Below are 23,826 nucleotides of genomic sequence, written 5' to 3' on the forward strand. Positions count from 1 at the left end.
AGGAGGAGGAGGAGGAGAGCATGGTCAGTCGTCATCTTGGTGAGGACACGGAAGTCTTGCCCGTTACCAGTCTGGCACGCATGGCTGACTTTATGTTACGCTGCCTTAACCGTGACCCTCGTGCTGTCAAAATGTTGGGTGACAGTCATTACTGGTTGGTGACACTTTTAGACCCCCGCTACAAGGAGAACTTTCACTCTCTTATTCCTGAGGTGGAGAGGTCTACAAAAATGGGGCAGTACCAGAAGGCCCTTGCTGCAGAAATGTTAAAAAAATTCCCATCTGAACACGCTAGCGACAGAGGTCACAGTTCGTTGCCCAACCAAGGCATACAGGCGAGAGAGACGCAACTCCAATCCAGCAGAGGCAGGGGAACAATGTCATCGTTCTGGGACAGTTTTCTGAGACCCGCCCAGCTTACAGTCCCAGAGGCGCGGAGTACTCTCACAAGGAGTGGAAAGATGGTGAGGGAGTACCTTGCCGACCGTACCAGTGTCCTCCGTGATTCCTCTGTGCCTTTTAATTATTGGGTATCCAAGCTGGACACTTGGAATGAACTCGCTCTGCACGCCTTGGAGGTCCTGGCCTGCCCTGCCGCTAGCGTGTTATTGGAGCGTGTTTTTAGTGCCGCTGGGGGAATTATAACTGATAAGCGCACTCGCCTGTCGACAATGCTGACAAGCTGACCCTTATCAAAATGAACAAGGGCTGGATTGGGCCAGACTTCTCATCACCACCAAATGACAGCAGAGTAACATAAAGTCAAATCCACTGTGTTATTTCGGGAGGTGTATTCCCATGCACCACTTCACACCCACACATGGGTATACGCTTCCTCATTTTGGCTGTTTTTTGCTCTTCTCCTTATCCTCAGCCTCCACCACCACTATACCACCAGGGTGACCGTGGTCTGTGTTGCCAGCATTGCAAGTCCCTCTGTTCTAATTTTTGGCAGCTTTCGTTTGGAAGGCGTAGGCAAAGACTATGGGAGACCCACTCCCAAATAATGGGAATAATGTTTTTAATATGCTGTACTGCATGGCTATTGTAAGGGGGCATTGCAAGTTCCTCCGTCCTAATTTTTGGCAGCTTTTGCTTGGAAGGCATAGGCAAAGACTATGGGAGACCCACTCCTCAATAATGGGAATAATGTTTTTAATATGCTGTACTGCATGGCTCTTGTAAGGAGCTTTAAAACCGTCTTGTTAAGCTACTGTGACCTCCACGTCTCTTCCAAGGGTTCATTTATATTGTCTTTTTATTCCACTGTGACCTCCACCACTCTTTCAAGGGGCATTAAAACCGTCTTGTTAAGCTACTGTGACCTCCACGTCTCTTCCACGGGGCATTGATATTCTCTTTTTATTCCACTGCGACCTCCACCACTCTTCCAAGTGGCATTAAACCCATCTTGTTAAACCACTCAGAACTCCACAGCTCTTCCAAGGGGCATTAAAACCGTCTTGTTAAGCTACTGTGACCTCCACGTCTCTTCCATGGGGCATTGATATTGTCTTTTTATTCCACTGCGACCTCCACCACTCTTCCAAGGGGCATCAAAACCGTCTTGTTAAGCTACTGTGACCTCCACGTCTCTACCAAGGGGCATTGATATTGTATTTTTATTCCACTGCCACCTCCACCACTCTTTCAAGGGGCTTTAAAACCGTCTTGTTAAGCTACTGTGACCTCCACATCTCTTCCAAGGGTTCATTGATATTGTCTTTTTATTCCACTGTGACCTCCACCACTCTTCCAAGGGGCATTAAAACCGTCTTGTTAAGCTACTGTGACCTCCACGTCTCTTCCACGGGGCATTGATATTGTCTTTTTATTCCACTGCGACCTCCACCACTCTTCCAAGTGGCATTAAAACCATCTTGTTAAACCACTCAGAACTCCACAGCTCTTCCAAGGGGCATTAAAGCCGTCTTGTTAAGCTACTGTGACCTCCGCGTCTCTTCCATGGGGCATTGATAGTGTCTTTTTATTCCACTGCGACCTCCACCACTCTTCCAAGGGGCATCAAAACCGTCTTGTTAAGCTACTGTGACATCCACGTCTCTACCAAGGGGCATTGATATTGTATTTTTATTCCACTGCCACCTCCACCACTCTTTCAAGTGGCATTAAAACCGTCTTGTTAAGCTACTGTAACCTCCACGTCTCTTCCACGGGGCATTGATATTGTCTTTTTATTCCACTGCGACCTACACCACTCTTCCAAGGGGTATTAAAACTGTCTTGTGAAGCTACTGTGACCTCCACGTCTCTTCCAAGGGGCATTGATATTGTCTTTTTATTCCACTGCGACCTCCACCACTCTTCCAAGGGGCATTAAAACCATCTTGTTAAACCACTCTGAACTCCACAGCTCTTCCAAGGGGCATTAAAACCGTCTTGTTAAGCTACTGTGACCTCCACGTCTCTTCCACGGGGCATTGATATTGTCTTTTTATTCCACTGCGACCTCCACCACTCTTCCAAGGGACATTAAAACCGTCTTGTTAAGCTACTGTGACCTCCACGTCTCTTCCACGGGGCATTGATATTGTCTTTTTATTCCACTGCGACCTCCACCACTCTTCCAAGGGGCATTGATATTGTCTTTTTATTCCACTGCGACCTCCACGTCTCTTCCAAGGGGCATTAAAACCATCTTGCTAAACCACTCTGAACTCCACAGATCTTCCAAGGGGCATTGAAATGTTGTTTTTAATTTCCTCTAACCTCCACGACTCTTCCAACGGGCATTGCATTTCCTCCTCATTTTAGTCAGCTTTTGCTTTTCAACGCATAGGCGAACACTAAGGGAGACCCACTCCCCAATAATGGGTAGAAGGTTTTTAGTACGCTGTAATCCATGTCTGTTTCAAGGGGCATTGCAGTTCCTCATAATTTTTGGAAAGCCTTCCATTCACTGCTTAGGCCAACAGTGTACAGGAGACCCAGTTGCTATAAATGGAAAAAACGGTTTAGTTAAGGCCCTCTGACCTCCATGTCACTTCCAAGGGGCATTGGAGTGCCTCGAAATTTTTGGTAGGCATTGCACTCACTGTATGCCCTATAACTGTGTAGCTGAACGGCTCCTTTTGGTACAGAAATATATCCTACAAGACATGTGTGGTTGACTGGCCTGATATTGATGTGAATGGTCCCTGTTCCTCCTGCTTTTTCTCCTTTGCCACCACCTCATCCATCATTCATCACCTGAAGCTTTGTTTTAACGGCAGTCATAACTGGGATAGTAGCAGGAAAACATCCAGCAATCATCGGAGGAGGTAGGATATGCGCCAAAACGCTGACCACCTCAGGCCTAGCCGCTAATACATACATGCGCTTGCATTCCAAGGAACAGAAAGCTAAGGAGATGGATGGCCTCATGATCATGAATAATTTACGCGCTGTGTAGCAGGCCGACCACTGCTGCTGTCTACCTTCTGAACTTTGTGTTGAAGCCTGATTGACCCAGGACCCGCAATCCTCTATGTCTGGAGGCCGTGTTGCATCCCAGTGTCCAACTGTGTCCCGGCTTCCACAATATTAACCCAGTGTGAAGGCGTCAGTGAGATGGACCATCCCTGGCCACATTCACTTCTCCACGTGTTTGTGGTTAGGCTGTCCTTCCCACTAAATGCACTGGGGAGGGCACAGGTAATGTTTTGGTATGCGCGCTTGTATATAAGGCGCACTGGGACAAATAGGGGCGGCTGGGGACCGTCTATGGACACCCGGCCGCCCCCAGGCGGCTGGGGACCATGTGTGGGCACCCGGCCGCGGGGCAGCTGGGGACCGAGTATGAACACCCGGCCACCGGGCGGCTGGGGACTGAGTATGGATACCAGGCCGCCGACGCAGCCATGACGTGGTGGCCAGATTCCGCCTCCACATGCCTAAAAGGCCCAATTTCAAGTGCAAGCAAGCAGTATGGTATTGCAGCCTGTGGGTGGGTGGGTGGCAGGCTGCATACTTGCGCTTGCATTGCAAGGAATGGGGGAGGTACTATTGAACACTGCCCTGGGACAAGGACTTGCACGGGGATAGTTGCAAGTCTGCATCTTCTGATGCGGCAAGGATCACTTCTGATGGGCACACGTTTAGGCAGTGACCTGGGGGTCAGAGATGCTTCCAGGGGTCTTCCCCATGCTGTTCCCATGTCTTTTCAGCACTGTATGCATGTGTCACACAGCACATGGCCAGATAAGGTTGTAAAATGTTAAAATTACATTTCCGGGTGAATGCATTTGTCACGGTTGAAAGCTATACAAAAGTGCAAAAACGCATAAAAAATGCTACGTGTGAACATAGTCCAAGGTGTGGAGGAATATTTTTGCTTTTGGTTATTTATTTTACCTTATACACAAGTCTTTACCCTGGAAAGGAAGTTCCTTAACATATTTCACAGGAAAACCGTTTCAGTTTAGTTTTTGAACGTTTTATTGTGAGCCCGTAAAAGTCGCTTAGTACCTCTGACCACGTTGTTGACAGCAGTGACCTGGGGGTCAGAAATCCTTCCTAGGACGATCCCCATGCTGTCCCCATGTCATTTGAGCACTGTCACTATCGTTTTGGGCACTTTTTAGACTTTCTACAGACTGCCGGGGGTGCCGCCGCAAAAATGCTCAGGTCTCCAATAGACTAACATTGGGCTCGTTGCTCGGGTCGAGCACCCGAGTATCACGGTGAGCTCGGCCCGAGCTTCGAGCACCCGAGCATTTTAGTGCTCGCTCAACACTAGTGGAGAGGTCACAATCCAAGCTGCTAGAGGTCTAGTGTGAAGTTTCCACAATCAGTGATGGTTTGGGGAGCCATGTCATCTGCTGGTGTAGGTCCACTGTGTTGTATCAAGACCAAAGTCAGCGCAGCCGTCTACCAGGACATTTTAGAGCACTTCATGCTTCCCTCTGCCGACAAGCTTTTTGGAGATGGAAATTTCATTCTCCAGCAGGACTTGGCCCCTGTCCACACTGCCAAAAGTACCAATACCTGGTGTAAAAACAACAGTATCACTGTGCATGATTGGCAGCAAACTCGCCTGACCTTAACCCCATAGAAAATCTATAATAGAGAATCTATGGGGTATTGTCAAGAGGAAGATGAGAGACACCAGACCCAACAATGCAGACGAGCTGAAGGCTGCTATCAAAGCCACCTGGGCTTCCATAACACCTCAGCAGTGCCACAGGCTGATCGCCTCCATGCCAAATTGCCACATTGATGCAGGAATTGATGAAGAAGGAGCCCGACCAAGTATTGAGGGCATTTACTGAACATACATTTCAGTGGGACATTTTGGATTTTAAAAACATTTTTCAAGCTGTTGTTATAAAGTATTCTAATTTACTGAGATAATGACTTTTGTGTTTTCATTGGCTGTAAGCCATAATCATCAACATTAACAGAAATAAATACTTGGAATAGATCACTCTGTGTTTAATGACTCTATATAATATATGAGTTTTACTTTTTGTATTGAAGAACTGAAATAAATTAACTTTTTGATGACATTCTAATTTAGTGAGATGCACCTGTATATGTCAGGATGAGGGACGTATATAGCAGAATGGAGAACCTATATATATAATCAGGATGGGGGGGCATGATCTAAATCTTGCACCAGGGGCAGGGCCCATCAGATTTTAGTTACACCACTGTGTATAGGACCACCTTTTGCTGCAATTAGTGCTGAAAGTCTTTGGGGGTCTGTCTCTACCAGCTTTGCACATCTAGATGTGACATTTTTGCCCCTTCTTTGCATACTCGCTCTCGCTCAGTGAAATTGGATGGAGACGTCTGTGAACAGCAATTTTCAAGTCTTGCCACAGATTCTCAATGGGCTTTAGGCCTGGACTGTGACTGGGCCATTCACACACTCTGGCAGTATGTTTAGGGTCGTTGTCCTGCTGGAAGGTGAACTTCCACCCCAGTGTCAAGTCTTTTGCAGCCTCTAACAGGTTTTCCTCCAGGATTGCCCTGTATTAAGTTCCATCCATATTCCCATCAACTCTGACCAGCTTCCTGTCCCTGCTGAAGAAAATCTTTTCCACAGCATAATTCTGCCACCACCATGTGTGATGATGGGGATGGTGTTTTCAGGGTGATGTGCAGTGTTAGTTTTCCGCCGAACATAGCATTTTGCATTTAGCCCAAAAAGTTCTACTTTGTTTTTGGCTGACCAGAGCACTTTCTTCCACATGCTTGCTGTGTCCACTACATGACTTTTTGCAAAATTCTAATGGAACTACTTATGGCATGCTTTCAAAAATGACTTTCTTCTTGCCACTCTTCATTAAAGGCCAGATTTGTGGAGTATATGATTAATAGTTGTCTTGTGGACAGATTCTCAAACCTGAGCTGTGGATCTCTGCAGACCCTCCAGAGTGACCATGTGCCTTTTGAATGCTTTTCTAATACCTTGCATGGGATGTCAGTTTAGGTGGAAGGCCATGTCTTGGTAGGTTTGTACTTGTGCCATACTCCTACCATTTTTGGATGATGGATTGAACAGTGCTCCGTGAGATGTCCAAAGTTGCACTATTTTTTATAACCTAACCCAGCTCTACTCTTTTACACAACTTTATCCCTGACCTGTCTGGTGTGTTCCTTGGTTTTCAAACGTCTGTTTGATCCCTGATGTTCTCAAACAAACCTCTGAGGCTTTCACAGAACAGCTGTAGTTATAATGAAAAGAAATTACATATTACTAATTTTGTGACTTCTAGAGGCAATTGGTCACTCAGGATTTTATTTTGGGGTATTAGATTACAGGGGGCTAAATTCAAATGCACGTCACAATTTTCAGATGTATATTTTTAAAATATTTAGAAAACCAAAATATTTCCTTTACATTTCACAAATACATACTAGTTTGTGTTGGTATATCACTTTAAATCCTAATAAAATACATTTAAGTTTGTGGGTGTAACGTGAAAAAGTTCACGGGGTATGAATTTCTTTTTTAAGGCACTGTAAGACTTTGTGAGACAAGGGAAAAATATTTCGATTTGAGAGTCCTCAGTGGTTGATACCTTTTAATGGCTAGCTGAAAAGATGGTAACAAGCTGCGAGCTTTCGAGGCTACTCAGGCCTCTTCATCAGGCTAGTATAACCCAAAATGTGAAGAGTCTGGCTAACACGGTACAAAAATATATATTTTCCCTGAGACAAGGGAGCACTATATGGCACAAATCTGTGGTGTTCTCAAGTGGGGTACCACAGGGCTCTGTCCTGGGCCCTGTGGTGTTTAACATCTTTATCAATGATTTAGATGAAGGAATTGAGGGTAAACTGATTAAATTTGCTGATGACACAAAGCTAGGAGGGATAGCTAATACTAGAGAAGAGAGAGAGAGAGGAATCAGAAGGATCTAAACAAACAGGAACAGTGGGCAGCAACTAACTAACAGAATGGTTTTTAACAGGGAGAAATGCAAAGTCCTTCATCTGGGCAAGAAAAATGAAAAAAACTTATACAGAATGGGAGGAATAGGTCTAAGCAACTGCACATGTGAAAAAGACTTGGGTATACTAATAGATCACAGACTGCACATGAGTCAACAGTATGATGCAGCAGAAAAAAAAGGCAAACACAATTCTGGGTTGCACTAACAGAAGTATACAGTCTAGATCAGTGTTTCCCAAACTCCAGTCCTCACGGACCCCACAGGTCATGTTTTCAGGATTTCCATAGTATTGCACAGGTGAGAGAATTCCTGATACCTTGATGATACTTCCATCACCTGTGCAATACTACTGAAAACAAGTCCTGTGGGGTCCGTGAGGACTGGAGTTTGGGAAACACTGGTCTAGATCATGTGAAGTCATTATCGGTCTTTACTCCTCTTTGGTCAGACCTCATCTGGAATACTGTGTCCAGTTCTGGCCACCCCCCACATCTTAAAAAAGACATGAAGAAACTGGAGCAACTTCAGAGAAGAGCTACCAGTATGGTGAGCAGGCTGCAGACAATGTCCTATGAGGAACAGTTTGAGGATTTGTGAATGTTTAGCTTGCAAAAGAGAAGACTGAGAGGAGACTTAATAGCTGCCCAGAAATATCTGAAGGGCTGTCACAGTGTAGATGGATCAGCTTTATTCTCATTTACACAAAGAAAGACTAGAAGCAATGGGCTGAACTGAAAGGAAGAAGATACAGATTAGATATTAGAAAAAACTTTTTGACAGTGAGGGGGATTAATGAGTGTAACAGGCTTCCACGAGAGGTGGTGAGTTCTCCTTCAATGGAAATCTTCACACAGAGGCTAGACAGACATCTGTCTGAGATGGTTTAGTGAATCCTGCATTACAGGAGGTTACACACGGGGACCCTGGAGGTCCCTTCTAACTCTTCCTTTCTATGTTTCTATGAAAGGGACACAAATAGCAGGGCTCTGTTGGATTAGTGACGCGCCCCCTGGGCCGTGGGGTACCCGGTGCCGGGCCGGTAGATGCTGGGGGTGATGTCACAGTGGCGGTGACCCGGTCCGTGGCCCAGGGCGGTCAATAAGAAGGGGGATTATTTATAGGGGGTTTGTAAAATTCGTGACGCCACCTGTGGTGTCTGGTAAGGATTACCAGCGCTGCGACAGTCCTCTGAGGCAGGTGTTTGAGCAGCTTTGTTAGGATGGCTCCCCACAGGTGGAGCGGGCCTCAGGGCAGTGTAGGAGTAGATGGTGGATGCTGGTGAGAGACGGCAGGAAGGTCCCGGAGGAAAGATGGACACTCACACGGGGGTAAGCTTCAGTACTTTTACTGGTGATGATGCAGGCACGGTCCAGGGTACTTCGGGCGAAGGGTGCACTTTTGGACTCTCCCCAGTGAGCGGGTGTAGGGGCTCCTGATCCATTGCTTCCTCTTGCTAAGCTTCTGACCTGCCTGGAGCTAGGCCTAGCTTGGTTACTGTCTCTCTCTTGCACCTGCTGACCTGGTGGTAGGGCCTTCTCTTGGAGATCACTCTCCCTGGACGCTGGGGCCTCCATGACTCCTAGCCCTGGTACTGTAGTCAGCGTTTGGTAAACCTGGGACCTGTAGTCCTCCAGGTGTCCGGTGGTCCCTACTGGGTATAAAGGGACCCCGTAGGCGCAGACCCGGTGTCCGGTATATATCTATGGTGAGCCTGGTATGCTCCTCTGCCCCCTCGCTACTTCTTCCTTCTCCTCTCGCCTTCGGCAACACTCAGAGCCCTCACTAGGCTTCACCTCGTGCTGTAGGCCTTGGCTCGCCTAAGCACAGCAGCCAGCGTGCCGCCTCTTCACTGCTCTCTGAGCGTCAGCACGCTCTCTCTCTGACTGAGAGACTAAACTAAACTCACAGACTAAACTGAGCTGCCTGGCTCCACCCTCCTTATATATATCCCTAACGGGCTCCCTCTGCTGGTCTGAGGTGGTAGGGTGGAGGTGTGTGAATGTGTGAGGGCCTCTTGTGGAGAAGTCCATCCATGCACCCTTCTGGGTTCTGTGGCACCAGTGCGCAGCAGGGCGCCACATTAGTAGGTGTCAGTAGGATAAAATGCCACATGGGATAGAGGGGCAGTGATGTTACTTGTTAGGGGTTCATTGGGGGAGGAGGATAAATGATGCAGTAGAGGCAAACAAAGGGTGCCTGGGCTTCCGGCAGGAAGGAAATAGTGGATGGCATGGGCTCTGGGGGTGCAGGAGAGGAAAATTGGATGACAGGGTCTTTGGGTGGGGGATGTAGAAAGGAAGCACTAGATGGCAGGGGCTTCTGTGGCTGTAGGATGGAAACGAGGATGGCAGGGGCTTTGAAGGGGGAAGGAGAAGGGAAACAGTAGGTGGCAGGTTCTCTGAGGGGGTATAGGATGGATACCGTGTGGCAGGGGCATTATTAGTCCAGACTTGCAGTTGTGATGGAGGTCCCTACTACCTCTTTCATGCTCTCAGCAACTGAGAGATAAGGATCATCTGACCCACTTGGTCCTTTTATAACCTCCACAGTGAGAACTACCAAGAAGGGTGCCTAACTCTACATTAAAGTGTATAAAGAATACTATGGCTGGAAATTGGCAAATTGGTGTCAGTTTTTTTTTGGAAAGATTTGTTCTGCAGGGACAAAGTGATAAAGTTGAACTTCCTCACTATGGCTTACTATGTACAATGTATCAGTATCACTGTGACTTCTTCGTTCAGAGGATCACTGGAGGTCCCACAGATTAAGCCCTTAGCGATTAAGTGATGGCATTTTTTTGTAGCAAAGTTACATCATTTACTGAGATGGGTGAATCCCTTTAAGAAAAGGGAAAACAATGGCTGTCTGTGCAGCCTCCCATATATTAATGGTAATATATAATCATTGTACTCACTGGTACTTGACAGACGTTGGTAATAAGAGGCACAGACCTCGGAGCTTCATCCAGGGTTATTCCTCTGTGTGCACATTCAGGATCAGCCCTCATGTCATCTATTTATTTTTGATGATTTCACAACCTGCCCTTCCTGAAATATTTGCCAGGGTAAACCAGTAAAAGTAACATTGTGCAATCCAGTTCTCTGAACCTTAAATGGAAAATCCAAATTGTTATGCAATGTAACCGTTCATTTAAAGGGGTTCTCCACTATTTGGACAAACCCTCCTTAAATGAATCAGTGCCCAATAATATAAAATAATAACAGCATCACCTCCCTCCTGGATTGGTGTCATTACAACGATGTCGGCGCTGTGTGTGCCAGGACTCACGAGACATAATTATGCAGATGCTGATGGGCTGCAGCGCTTACACGTCCCCCTGTTTAAACAGTTGCAGCACATCAGCACCACTCACGTGCAAACAATTTAAACAGCACCGACATGGCCAGAATGGCGCCAGAATAAGAGAAGAGTATTTGCTGTTTTCATTTTACATGAAACACTGACTCATTTTGGAAGGGGTTGTCCAAAAAGTGGACTACATCTTTAAAGGGAATCTATCAGTTATATCATCTCCCAGCCCCAAAACACATATACTGTATGAACATGCAAGTCTTTAGAATGTAAATCCATCAACACCTTTACATCTTCTATCTGTTGCTGCATTACTGAGTATTTAGAGTTTACATCCATATGCAAATGATGCATTAAGTGCTCTGGACATGACAGAGCACTTAAGGAGCCATTGCCTATGGAAATTGTTTCCCTGCCCTGCACAGTACCATTCTCTTTACCTTAATTGATAGGTTACTGTCTATAGGCCGACAGGTGCCAGGAAAGGAAATCAGACAGTGCACCATCAATAAAGCCAAAGGGGCTAGTACTGTGGAGAAACAAGGTCAGAAAGCCATGGCTCCTTAAGTGCTTTGTCACGCCCACAGCACATATTGTTTTATTTGCATATAAGTTTAAATGCTTATTACTTGGGAATGCAGCAACAGATGAAAGATATAAAGGTGTCAGTTGATTTATGGTTCAAACACCTACATGCTCATATATGCGGTGTGGGGAGGTTGGTCATGCTAACATATTTTCTTTAAGTAACCGGTATTTTCTTACCTATATTTCTTACATGTCCTAGGATATGATGGCACTTACCAGAATCCACTGAGACTACAGACATTGATCAAGCAGTGCTACTGCCTTTATAACTGTGAGTGAAGCTCTGGAGTATAGTACAGGAGGTAACTCAGGATCAGTACAGGATCAGTAATGTAATGTATGTACACAGTGACTGCACCAGCAGAATAGTGAGTGAAGCTCTGGAGTATAATACAGGATGTAACTCGGGATCAGTACAGGATAAGTAATGTAATGTATGTGCACAGTGACTGCACCAGCAGAATAATGAGTGCAGCTCTGGAGTATAATACAGGATGTAACTCAGGATCAGTACAGGATCAGTATTGTAATGTATTTACACAGTGACTGCACCAGCAGAATATTGAGTGCAGCTCTGGAGTATAATACAGGATGTAACTCAGGATCAGTACTGGATCAGTAATGTAATGTATGTACACAGTGACTGCACCAGCAGAATAGTGAGTGCAGCTCTGGAGTATAATACAGGATGTAACTCAGGATCAGTACAGGATCAGTAATGTAATGTATGTACACAGTGACTGCACCAGCAGAATAGTGAGTGCAGCTCTGGAGTATAATACAGGATGTAACTCAGGATCAGTACAGGATCAGTAATGTAATGTATGTACACAGTGACTGCACCAGCAGAATAGTGAGTGCAGCTCTGGAGTATAATACAGGATGTAACTCAGGATCAGTACTGGATCAGTAATGTAATGTATGTACACAGTGACTGCACCAGCAGAATAGTGAGTGCAGCTCTGGAGCCTAACACAGGATGTAACTCAGGATCAGTACAGGATCAGTAATGTAATGTATGTACACAGTGACTGCACCAGCAGAATAGTGAGCGCAGCTCTGGAGTATAATACAGGATGTAACTCAGGAGGACCAGTACAGGATATGTAACATATTTACACAGTGTCTTCACTTTTTATATTGATCAATTGTATATGTGAACTATGATTGGAGATTGTACCCAATACCAGTCAGCGCTGAGGTTGTAGAAACACTGTCACAACTCTTGCAGAAACGCTCAGGAAAAATCCGGAGTATTTCTGCATCGTGGGCACATAGCCTAAAAGTTTTTGCTTTTTTCAGCATAGTGTTGACTTCCAGAACTTAACTGAGAGATAACAGAATTCAATGCCTATAGAGGAACACAGGGAAATGTTGGAATTTCTTATCTCTTTGCCTTCTTATCCTAGTGACATGTGTATGTTGGCTGCAAAAATGAAAGGAAAAGGAAAGGAATAAAGAAGGCCGGTCTGCTCTCCGGAGAATCTTTTTATTAGTCTATATTACTCTGCTCCTTTGTTACTTCTGGAAATGGTGAATAAATAAGTTACAGAAAACATTCCAACCCAAGACGTCAGGGTTTGATAGTGGAACTGTATACAGTACTGATATCCTCCGCCTGATAATGAGATGACTCTGTTAGCTCTGTCCCAGTTAATACAGTAAAGTTGACTAGTGAACTGCTGAAAATAGGAAGCAGCAGGACAAGCTGGACAGCTGCTGCATAATTTAACAGCCAGGTTTCTCCTTGCAGAAAGCAGTCTCCAGTCATCATAGGGGTTTGCCCGTCTCCAGGCACTCTTCTTTGCTACATACATCAAACCTTTATCATCATTTACTTCTTCGTAAATGTTTTATCTTAAAATTGCAAATAATCCAATATTAATAGGGTAGGGGATAACCTACTGATTGCTGGGGGTCAGACTGCTGAGGTCCACACCGATTCCAAGAATGGGTTTCTGCATAGCCCGGTCTTATATGGTCCAGAGGTGCGCATGCTTGACCTCTGTTTCATATGGGACTACCGTAGAAAGTCGAGAACAGCACTTCATTTTTTTCCAATAGTCAGACACCTTCACTCCATTTTAGGTGGAGCTCTACAGAGTACCGTTCTTGGGATTCCTAAGCGCAATTTTTTAGGATTACTTAGGATCCCAGTGATTGGACTCTCAGTAATCAGCAAATAATCCCCTATCCTATGTCTTGTTACACTCGGGCACACCCTACACACTTACTGTATTTAGCAACTGTTTTCTATATTTCAATAGAATACATAAGCTATTGTGTAGGGATGAATAAATCTCCTGAAATTTGCTACAGAAGATTTTCTCTATTTGGTTGGCAAATTCCATTTGGTCTAAATCAAAAGTGCCCCAATTGCCATAAAAAGACATCTATTATGCCCTGAGGTCTCTAGACCCCAATGTATAATAAACAAAGAGGGGTCATTAAAAAAATACATTAACCTCACCTTGTCCTTACGCTGCTTCTGTTGCAGCTCCCTGATCCTCTTCACCAGCCTTCAGTTCTTCTAGCGTTTCCTTCTGGTGTTGATGCTAGTGATTGATGTTAATGAAGTGCGGCACCACGTGACCATGTTAGGCTAATCACTGGCCTCAGCACCAGGAGGGAGTGCTGGAAAAGCTGAAAAACTCCTTCACAGCTCTTCCAAAGAAGACAACACGATGGGATTTACTGGATTTCTATAAATTGAATCCCAAAAATTTTAGATATGCTAGATTGGAAATTTTTGAGAAATTTTCGGAAATTCAGTTTGTTACGGATCAATCTTATCTCTACTGTCGCGATATATACCATTACTGCAATATCAAGAAATAGTGAGTTGCAAGGCCAAGAGTTTCATCAGAGGAGTCTCTCTCTTGAGCGTTCAGTCGAGTACGAATCTGGGTTATGCTATGGATCATCGCTTGCCAGGCAGTTCTATCCCACATTGTTTCTTTCAGTTTGCCAATGGTCATTCCTGTGTCTCTCTTGATGGTGTCGATCCAGCAGATTCTTGGACGTCCTCATCTTCTTCTGCCATTAACCTATCCACATTAAAGGAGTTTTCTGTATCACTATGTAATTTCCACCCATAGGAAAAATGAACAGTCAGTTGGGGTAGATCGGCTTACTCGGCTGCTCACAGAGGTAGACACAGGAACCTTTTCCGTTTAAATCTTCCACTGGTTTATTAAATGTGCTGCATAAATCAGTGCAAAGTTCAGCAAAATAAATACCGGCCTTTCTGGCATAAGGGCAAAACAAAAGATAACATATAGCACAGTCTATATGGCTGCAGGAATACGCCCTCTCTTGCAAAACAACAGAGTTCAGCAATTAGTTTATACCACAAACGTACGTAGCTCTGGAGCTCTCACCTCCAGGCACACCAGACACTGAATAAGTCAGAAGCCTGGGTATTTACCTTCTGGACCACACCTTGGGGTGGAGATATGGTGAACAGCTTCCCATCCACTCTTCAGCTATTCACAAAAACCTAGCCCTTAATATGGCCGATTACCCCCTCTCAAATCTTAGTGTGCTGGAGCATTTTTCCAGGCTAATATCACTGAAATTAACATCCTCAGTGATATATATCTCCCCTACAGTACTTTACCAATGGCCTTATCACACTCCTTTAATGTCCAAGGTTGATTTTATGGACAATTGGTTAAGCAAGCGCTCTATTCTACTAAGTCAGCATTCAGAACTCCACCAATCAAACAATTATCACCATTCCGATGGATACATCATAAATTCTAATGCCTGGAATATGCCTTAAATGAAGAACAATACACAATATGGTGACTGCAAACACATACCGCTATATGCCCTGTGTTGCATCGTGAATAATAAGATGATTGATACTCCTATCCCAGCCAGGACAAACCTTTCAGCAGCCCAATCAGCCAGGCAGCGGAGTACAAAGAGCCATAGCTGGGCACAGCAGATTTCTGGAATGCCACAGCTTTAATCTCTCTGCGTCTTCTTCATGGATTGTGGAGCTCATCAATTACAATAATTCAGATTTTCATTTTTATATCTAAATTATCACATCTTTCATTGCCTCTTAATTCTGCTATTCATTTGCAAAAACATCAGGTGCCCAATATCCATCTCAGAAGTATTGAAAGATTGTGTAAGTAGCTGTAATTATCATGGCCGCCTACATGTTACGGTAATTCTTAGGGTCGCTTTGATGCTGTGATGATGAATGTCTCCACGCTGCATTGAAAACTATGAGAAACTAAACACAATCAAAGTTCCCTCATCGTACACTGACAGGTTATGATTAGATCATTACTAATGATAATGTGATTATTAAATATCTTGTGTACAGTAAATCTTATTCTCCTTTTAGTACAATTCCTACTTATTAGAATGTGACATGCAGAAGTAGTGCTGCTGCTTTAAAAGCATTCAACAACTATTAAAATTAACATAAACACATGAGAAAGAAAGTGTTGTGCTCCAAAAGCATCCAGCAACTAGAGGGTTTAACACAGTCACAGGAGAAGGGGAGTGTTTTAGCAGAGCCCCAGGGGGATTGTGGGGAAGTTGTTTACTGTCTGGCCGAAACCGAAGAGAAAGGTGGCTTATGATCCGTATCTCACAGAAGGCAAGGGAACAGAATTGAGGTCCAGAGGGAAGCTAAACAAAGGTCAGTTAAACTCCCTGAGCTAATGTGGCACCCCAGGGGTCTGGTTTTCCACAGTAATGTAATGTTATGTCTGAGAGCAGGTGGGAGGTCCTTTGGTCAGGGATCCTGTGCATGCCACACCTCCTGCCCAGTCTTGGGAGGGGAAGAACTTCCCCTGTATAAACCCTGGGCTGAGGCAGGGTTAGTCAGTCAAGGAGAGTAGAGACAAGAAACAGCAGAAGCAATACTACTACGAGTCAGGGGCTGGCAGCTGCAGAGCTCGCCCTGACTGAGAAGCTTTCTTACCGGACCCGGCGTCCGAGGCTGTGGGGACTAACTCTTACCCAGCAGCAGAAGCCGACCGGCAGGGGATTTCAGGTCCTCAGGCCCAGAAACCCGAAGGCACGGTCACACGCGTGGGACCAGCACCGCCATCGTGGAGCGGAAGCCATTAGAAGGCCCCGAGTCACCGGCCATACGGGTGAGCATCACACGGTACACTCAGGGACGTGGGCTACTTATATCCGCTTCTAGCAAGGTAGCCAGAAGAGTACAGTCAGTTTGGGAGGCCTACAACTCCGCCTGGCCAGGGGAGATCCCATCTGCTCAAGGACTGACCAGGCCCCGTTCACTAGCAAGTACTCCGGGAGGGTCTATCGTTGTTACCAGTAAAGACCCTGAATTACACCGCACCGTCTCTGAGTGGTTCCTGCTACCCCCATCATCCACATCTGCTGCCCTGAGGCCATACCCCTCCCGTTGGGGGTTATACCATCTACGCTGCACCATCCATCCACCGGACTCAGCGGACTGTCCTGCAGCGGCAGCTCCATAGCTGCATTCAACGGGTGGCGTAGTCGTCCTGCATCTACCGCTGTTACATCGCCGCTCAGTTTGACTCCCTGGGCACGGACCGGGTCACCGCCACGAGACTACAACCCTCAAGAGAACCGGCTCCGGGTAAGCTCCCGCGTGCGCAACGCAGCGCGACACAGGCCCAGGGGCGCGTCAACTTTGGCGTAGTCGGCAGGATTTCGTGCCCGCAACCACCGGGTACTGCGTGCCTGAAAAAGAGACTTTTCAAACTTACCTGTGGTGAAGATTCCCGCCATCCGGCGCCATCTTCAGCCTTCTTCCCGCCATCGGTGAAGTTTCCCGCCATCCGGCGCCATCTTCTGCCTTCTTCCCGCCATCCGTGGAGTTTTCCCGCCATTGGACGCCATCTTGAGGACGCCGCGCGGGAAGAAGAGGGGCGTGGACTCCGAAAGCGCGCGAGAACTGAAGCCCCGCCTCACGTCCGGACGTTGCGTAAGGTCCTGGAAGGAGCCCAGCAGACGCCGACGTCACAGGAGCGCGACGGAAGGTCCTCAACCCTGACGATCCACTGCGGAGCCGCGGCCTACGGAACAGGATCATCGCAAGGTAGGCCACGGTCCACTAGGGGGGAGGAAGATGTCGGATACGGAGGAGAGCTTCACTGCCTCAACCCCCGCCAGCGCTACCGCTGCTGCAGTTATGCCCTTCACCATGCCCTATATCCCGGGAGCAGCTTGGCTACCCCAGTACTCAGGGGAGTCACATACCCTGCATGACTTTAGAGAAAAGCTGGATAGCCTCTTCCAGGTGTACCCCCTCACAGAAGAGCAAAAAGTGAGCATCCTGGTGGCCCAACTAACCGGGGCAGCCAAAAGGGAAGTAAAATCCTGGCCACCTGGGAGGAAGACTGTCGCAGGGATACTAACCCGGCTGAAGGACACCTTTGATACCCGCACCTCAGCCGAGATTAAGCTTAGATTCTACGGGTGCAAGCAGCGAGCGCATGAGAGTATAAGGGACTATGCACTAAACCTACAAGAGGCCCTGAGGGCCATTAAGCAGACCAACCCTGATGGAGTGGGAAACGAGGACAGGCTGTTGACCGAACAGTTTATAGAGGGACTGTATTGTAATACCCACCGAACCCAGTTGCGGGCAATGGCCTTACAGGATCCCCATCTGGGCTTTGCACAGTTCAAGGACAGAGCCATCCGGGTGCTCCGAGAACCGGCACCGGGTGGCGTTGTGACCCACAAGCGTCCTGCTATCACTTACCACCAGGAGGCGGCGCCCTTGTCGGCAGGGCCTGTGGGAGCTGATGCGCAGGCTTTGGACAATGACCCGGCTCCAGACCTACACCATCAGGTCCAAGAGCTAGCTAAGAGCGTTGCTACGCTAACCCGAACTGTGCAGTCTTTACAGGCTTCCACCCCAGGGAAGATCCAGCTGGCATCCGGACCGGAGGACATCCCGTGGCGTCGACCAAGGAGGACCCCACCGGCCAGAGGAAGACCCAGTGACCGATACAGCGAGGACGGACGACCCATCTGCCGCCGCTGCAATCAACCTGGACATATGGCAAGGTACTGTTCTTTAAACGGGCACAACCTGGGGTAGAGGGCCAACCCCCAGGAAAAAGATCACCAGGCCCATCGAACTGGCGCGACAGATATGTGGGAGGACGTCCAGTCTTGCCTGTGGTACTGGATGGCATTCCCATGAGTGCCCTACTGGACACCGGGTCACAGGTCACCACCATCCCGTACGTGCTCTTTAAGCAGTACTGGAATGACTCGGATATTACCCGCTACCCTGACGACGACTTGAGTATCATCGCCAGCAATGGCCAGCCCGTGCCACAGATCGGATTTAAAGAGGTGACCATCAAAATCGGTAGAGTCGAACTGGCAGCACAGGGACTGATCATTGTAGATATTGACAAACATGAGAGTCACCCAAAAATAACTCTAGGAACTAATGTAATTGAAAATTGTCTTGCAGAGGTGATTTTCCTTTTACAGCAGGTTGCCAAGAACGCCAGCTCCGGCGAGCAGCGGGTGCTCCAGAAAGAGATCCGGGCACTGATGCGACGGCAACAGGTGGAACTCTCCGGCGGTGAGATTGGTAGCGTAAGAATGTGTGACCCTTTTCCTATTGCCATGCCCCCAAAAAGTGAAATGATGATTTGGTGCCGGGCAGCTATTGGTCTGAGAGGTAGAGATTACCAGGCAATGGTAGAACCAGTTTACTCGGACAGTAGGCCCACCATTTTGACAGCACGGGGGGTGGTTGATGTACGCCATGGGAGGGTGCCCGTTCGCATAATAAATGTCGGGGAGAGGGAAGTGTACCTGCCCCGGTATGCCACGCTAGCCAAATTATATACCATTAACCAAAATTCTATACAATCTGTGGAACCCTTGCCTCCATCTCACCCGGAGGAAGGTAACGGCTCTAAGAAAAACATGGAGGACTGGTGTCAGCAACTACATCTGGGTACTGACTCCACTCCCGCACACCAGAAACAAGGAGTCTATCGGGTGGTTCAGGAGTACGAGAGAGTGTTCAGTAAACACCCGTTAGACTTCGGGCGAGTCAAGGGGGTAGAACACCACATCCCCACGGGAGACCATCCTCCTATAAAAGAGAGGTATCGACCCGTACCTCCTGCCCACTACCAACACGCCAAGGGGATGCTTAGAGACATGAAGGAGGCTGGGGTGATCAGGGATAGCTGTAGCCCCTGGGCAGCTCCACTAGTCTTAGTCCGAAAGAAAGACAACACCATGAGGATGTGTGTAGATTACCGGAAAATCAATCGTATCACACACAAGGATGCGTACCCCTTACCAAGGATAGAGGAGTCATTGGCTGCTTTAAGATCTGCTAACTTCTTCTCTACCTTGGATCTCACTAGCGGGTACTGGCAGGTTCCTGTAGCAGAGGCGGACCGGGAGAAGACCGCATTCACCACCCCGATGGGACTTAGCGAGTTCACCTGCATGCCGTTCGGACTCTGCAACGCACCGGGAACCTTCCAACGACTAATGGAGTGTTGTCTGGGCCACAGAAACTTCGAGACGGTCCTGTTGTACCTGGACGATGTCATCGTATATTCCAAGACGTATGAGGACCACCTGAAACACCTGGCGGAAGTGTTCGAAGCTCTGGCAAGTTACGGCCTAAAGGTGAAATCCTCCAAGTGTCACCTCCTGAAACCAAAGGTGCAGTACCTGGGACACGTGGTGAGCACTGACGGAGTGGCTCCCGACCCTGATAAGATCACCGCAATTAAGGAATGGCCAAGCCCCTCCAGCGTAAAAGAAGTGCGGCAGTTCCTCGGGTTGGTAGGCTACTACCGAAGGTTTATTCCCGGTTTCACCAAAAAGGCAGCACCTATGCAGGACCTCCTGATAGGCCAGTCCCGGAAGGCCAAGAACCAGAAGCCGCCCTTCAAATGGGAGGAGCTGGAAGAAGAGTCCTTCCGCCAGCTGAAGATGGCCCTCACGGGGGACGAAATCCTGGCGTACCCGGATTATAGCCAGCCCTTTATCCTCTACACCGACGCCAGTAACATCGGGCTAGGAGCCGTACTGTCCCAGATCCAGCAGGGGAAGGAACGAGTAATTGCCTACGCCAGCCGAAAACTGCGACCCACCGAAAGGAACCCCGAGAATTACAGCTCATTTAAGTTAGAGTTCCTGGCCGTAGTATGGGCAGTCACCGAGCGCTTTAAGCATTACCTCGCTTCTTCCCGGTTCACCGTGTACACGGATAACAACCCGTTGACACACCTGGACACGGCAAGACTCGGTGCCCTGGAGCAGAGGTGGATGGCCCGTCTGTCCAACTACGAGTTCACAATCAAATACCGGGCAGGACGCTCCAATACCAACGCGGACGCCCTGTCCAGGATGCCCAACCTGCCGGACGAAGGAGAAGATCCGGAGGGACTGGAAGAAGTTGAACTCCCTGCATTCCACCGTCATGGGACTATCCAGTATTCCCACCGGGTAAGGAGTAAGCAGGCTGCTACGTTGAACCCCTTACCCCACTACAACTGGGCGGAAACGCAAGACAGCGACCCTGCCGTCCGACTGGTGAAGGAGATGCTGACTCGGCCGGAGGCTCGCCTTGAACCAGACGCTCCGGAGGAAGCCAAACAACTATGGGCAGAGAAGAGTCGACTGTTCCTTTACAAAGGGAAGTTGTGCCGCAGAATGGTTAACTCCCAGACGCATGAATTACTCTGGCAAGTAGTGGTGCCACGAAGAGACGCAGCCATGGTGATGGAGGCATACCACGACGGAGCTGGACACTTCGGGTGGAAGAAGCTGGAGTTCCTGCTGCGCGAGCGGTTCCACTGGGTAGGCATGAGGGGAACCATCGAGAAGTGGTGCAGAGACTGTGGCCCGTGCAACCTGAGAAGGAAGGACCGTGCCAGCCAGAAGACTCCCCTGCAGTCCATCGTCACCCGGCAACCGTTGGAACTGGTAGCCTTGGATCATGTAAAACTGACCCCAAGCAGAAGTGGCTACGTCTACGCGTTAACCATCGTGGATCATTACTCCCGGTTTCTGGTTGTCGTCCCCGTCAAGGACTTAACGGCTCAAACAGCAGCTAGAGCCTTCCAGCAGCACTTTTGCCGTCCACACGGGTACCCGGACCAAGTGCTGACGGACCAGGGACCTGACTTTGAAGCGGAGGTCTTCCAGGAATTCTGCAATCTGTATGGCTGCCGGAAGATAAGGACGACACCCTACCATCCGCAAACTAATGGACTTTGTGAGAAAATGAACCAGGTGGTAATGGATCTTCTAAAAACGTTGCCCCTGGAAGAACGCAGTCTGTGGCCTGAGAAGTTGCCCGATCTGGTGGACCTATACAACCACATCCCGGTAGGTTCCACCAACTGTACCCCGGCTTACCTAATGAGGGCAAGACCTGGTAAGTTACCTGTTGACCTGGAAATGGGAGTCCTGACACCCGAGGACACTTCACCAGAAACAGACTGGGACACAGAGAGGCAGCAGCAGTACCGGAGAGTACAGGAGAGCGTGGAGCGAAGTCTCTGTCAGGCTAGGGAAAGACAAGAGAAAACTTACAACCAGTATGCTCCCGCTGTTCCCCTGGTACCCGGAGAGCAGGTCTTGAAGAGGAAGAGACGGCTCCACAAGTTGGATGACCAGTGGGAGAAGGACCCGTACACCGTACTGCCCTCAAGCCACGAGAACCCGAAGGTTTGTACCATCAGTAAAGACGGAGGGGAAACCACAGCCATTGTATCCCGGGACCACCTGAAGAAGTGTCCCGAACAACTGAGGAACCCTGAAGAGGAACAAGAAGACCATCGACCCGTAGAGGAAAGGGAAGATATGGTTAGTACTGTGCTCGGGGACTTCCCTCGGTCTTGGACTCAAGTCAATGGTGCAGTTGTGGTACCCGTACTCACCTTCCTCCAACCAACATCCCAAGCACCTACGGAGCAACAGGTAGAGCTGGAAGAACAGCCGGTCCAGGAGGCAGAAGACTCCACACAAGCAGAACAGGAGGATCAACCCTCTGCTTATAGTGAGCCTGCCGTACCCCTAGTGAGACAAAGAGCCGGTAGACAGCTGCCCAGTTTACCCTTGACAGCTCCTACACCCTGTAGTTCAGGGCCAGACAGTCAGCTCCGTAGGTCCACTAGGGCCACTAGAGGCCAGTTACCCGCACGCTGGAGGATTTGAAGTGTATAAATTGTTTTATTTATGTTTATCTGTGTATTGTTGCTTGTGTATAATTTTGTGTTTCCAGTTATTTTTAGGAATCCTTGGTGGATTTACCGGGAATCCTTGTACATAGTTGGAGCGTAACCCAGGATGGACTAGAGACTGTTAAGGACTCGGGGTAGGACAGACCCCTACCTGGTTACGTCTCCCTGTTTTGGTGAAATGGACACCTTGCTTTCTTCAAAGACTACACCCGGTTACGGACATGCCGTGACCACCTTTATGTGTTTCTTCTTATTGTACTATTATTGTTGTTATATCTTGTTATGTTTTTTCTAAAATATGTTTAGTCCCGGAGTACTAAATTTCACTAGGGGGGAATGTGGCACCCCAGGGGTCTGGTTTTCCACAGTAATGTAATGTTATGTCTGAGAGCAGGTGGGAGGTCCTTTGGTCAGGGATCCTGTGCATGCCACACCTCCTGCCCAGTCTTGGGAGGGGAAGAACTTCCCCTGTATAAACCCTGGGCTGAGGCAGGGTTAGTCAGTCAAGGAGAGTAGAGACAAGAAACAGCAGAAGCAATACTACTACGAGTCAGGGGCTGGCAGCTGCAGAGCTCGCCCTGACTGAGAAGCTTTCTTACCGGACCCGGCGTCCGAGGCTGTGGGGACTAACTCTTACCCAGCAGCAGAAGCCGACCGGCAGGGGATTTCAGGTCCTCAGGCCCAGAAACCCGAAGGCACGGTCACACGCGTGGGACCAGCACCGCCATCGTGGAGCGGAAGCCATTAGAAGGCCCCGAGTCACCGGCCATACGGGTGAGCATCACACGGTACACTCAGGGACGTGGGCTACTTATATCCGCTTCTAGCAAGGTAGCCAGAAGAGTACAGTCAGTTTGGGAGGCCTACAACTCCGCCTGGCCAGGGGAGATCCCATCTGCTCAAGGACTGACCAGGCCCCGTTCACTAGCAAGTACTCCGGGAGGGTCTATCGTTGTTACCAGTAAAGACCCTGAATTACACCGCACCGTCTCTGAGTGGTTCCTGCTACCCCCATCATCCACATCTGCTGCCCTGAGGCCATACCCCTCCCGTTGGGGGTTATACCATCTACGCTGCACCATCCATCCACCGGCCTCAGCGGACTGTCCTGCAGCGGCAGCTCCATAGCTGCATTCAACGGGTGGCGTAGTCGTCCTGCATCTACCGCTGTTACATCGCCGCTCAGTTTGACTCCCTGGGCACGGACCGGGTCACCGCCACGAGACTACAACCCTCAAGAGATCCGGCTCCGGGTAAGCTCCCGCGTGCGCAACGCAGCGCGACACAGGCCCAGGGGCGCGTCACTAACA

At 48.3% G+C, this 23,826-nt stretch overlaps 1 protein-coding gene across 1 annotated transcript in view; it reads right to left on the reverse strand.

Annotated features, from left to right (window-relative positions):
• The window catches only part of LOC141264958 (metalloreductase STEAP4-like), a 50,991-nt gene extending 40,546 nt beyond the window's left edge, over positions 1–10,445 (reverse strand). Inside the window, exon 1 of the mRNA XM_073677408.1 lies at positions 10,318–10,445. Within this exon, the coding sequence (XP_073533509.1) occupies positions 10,318–10,410 (93 nt within the window). The 5' untranslated portion in view covers positions 10,411–10,445. The remainder of the gene's footprint in view (positions 1–10,317) is intronic.
• Between the last annotated feature and the right edge of the window lie 13,381 nt (positions 10,446–23,826).

The sequence above is a fragment of the Phyllobates terribilis genome, unplaced genomic scaffold (genome assembly GCF_046119375.1).
Source record: "Phyllobates terribilis strain yellow unplaced genomic scaffold, ASM4611937v1 Scaffold_4__5_contigs__length_816908805, whole genome shotgun sequence".
Classification (NCBI taxonomy): Eukaryota; Metazoa; Chordata; class Amphibia; order Anura; family Dendrobatidae; genus Phyllobates; species Phyllobates terribilis.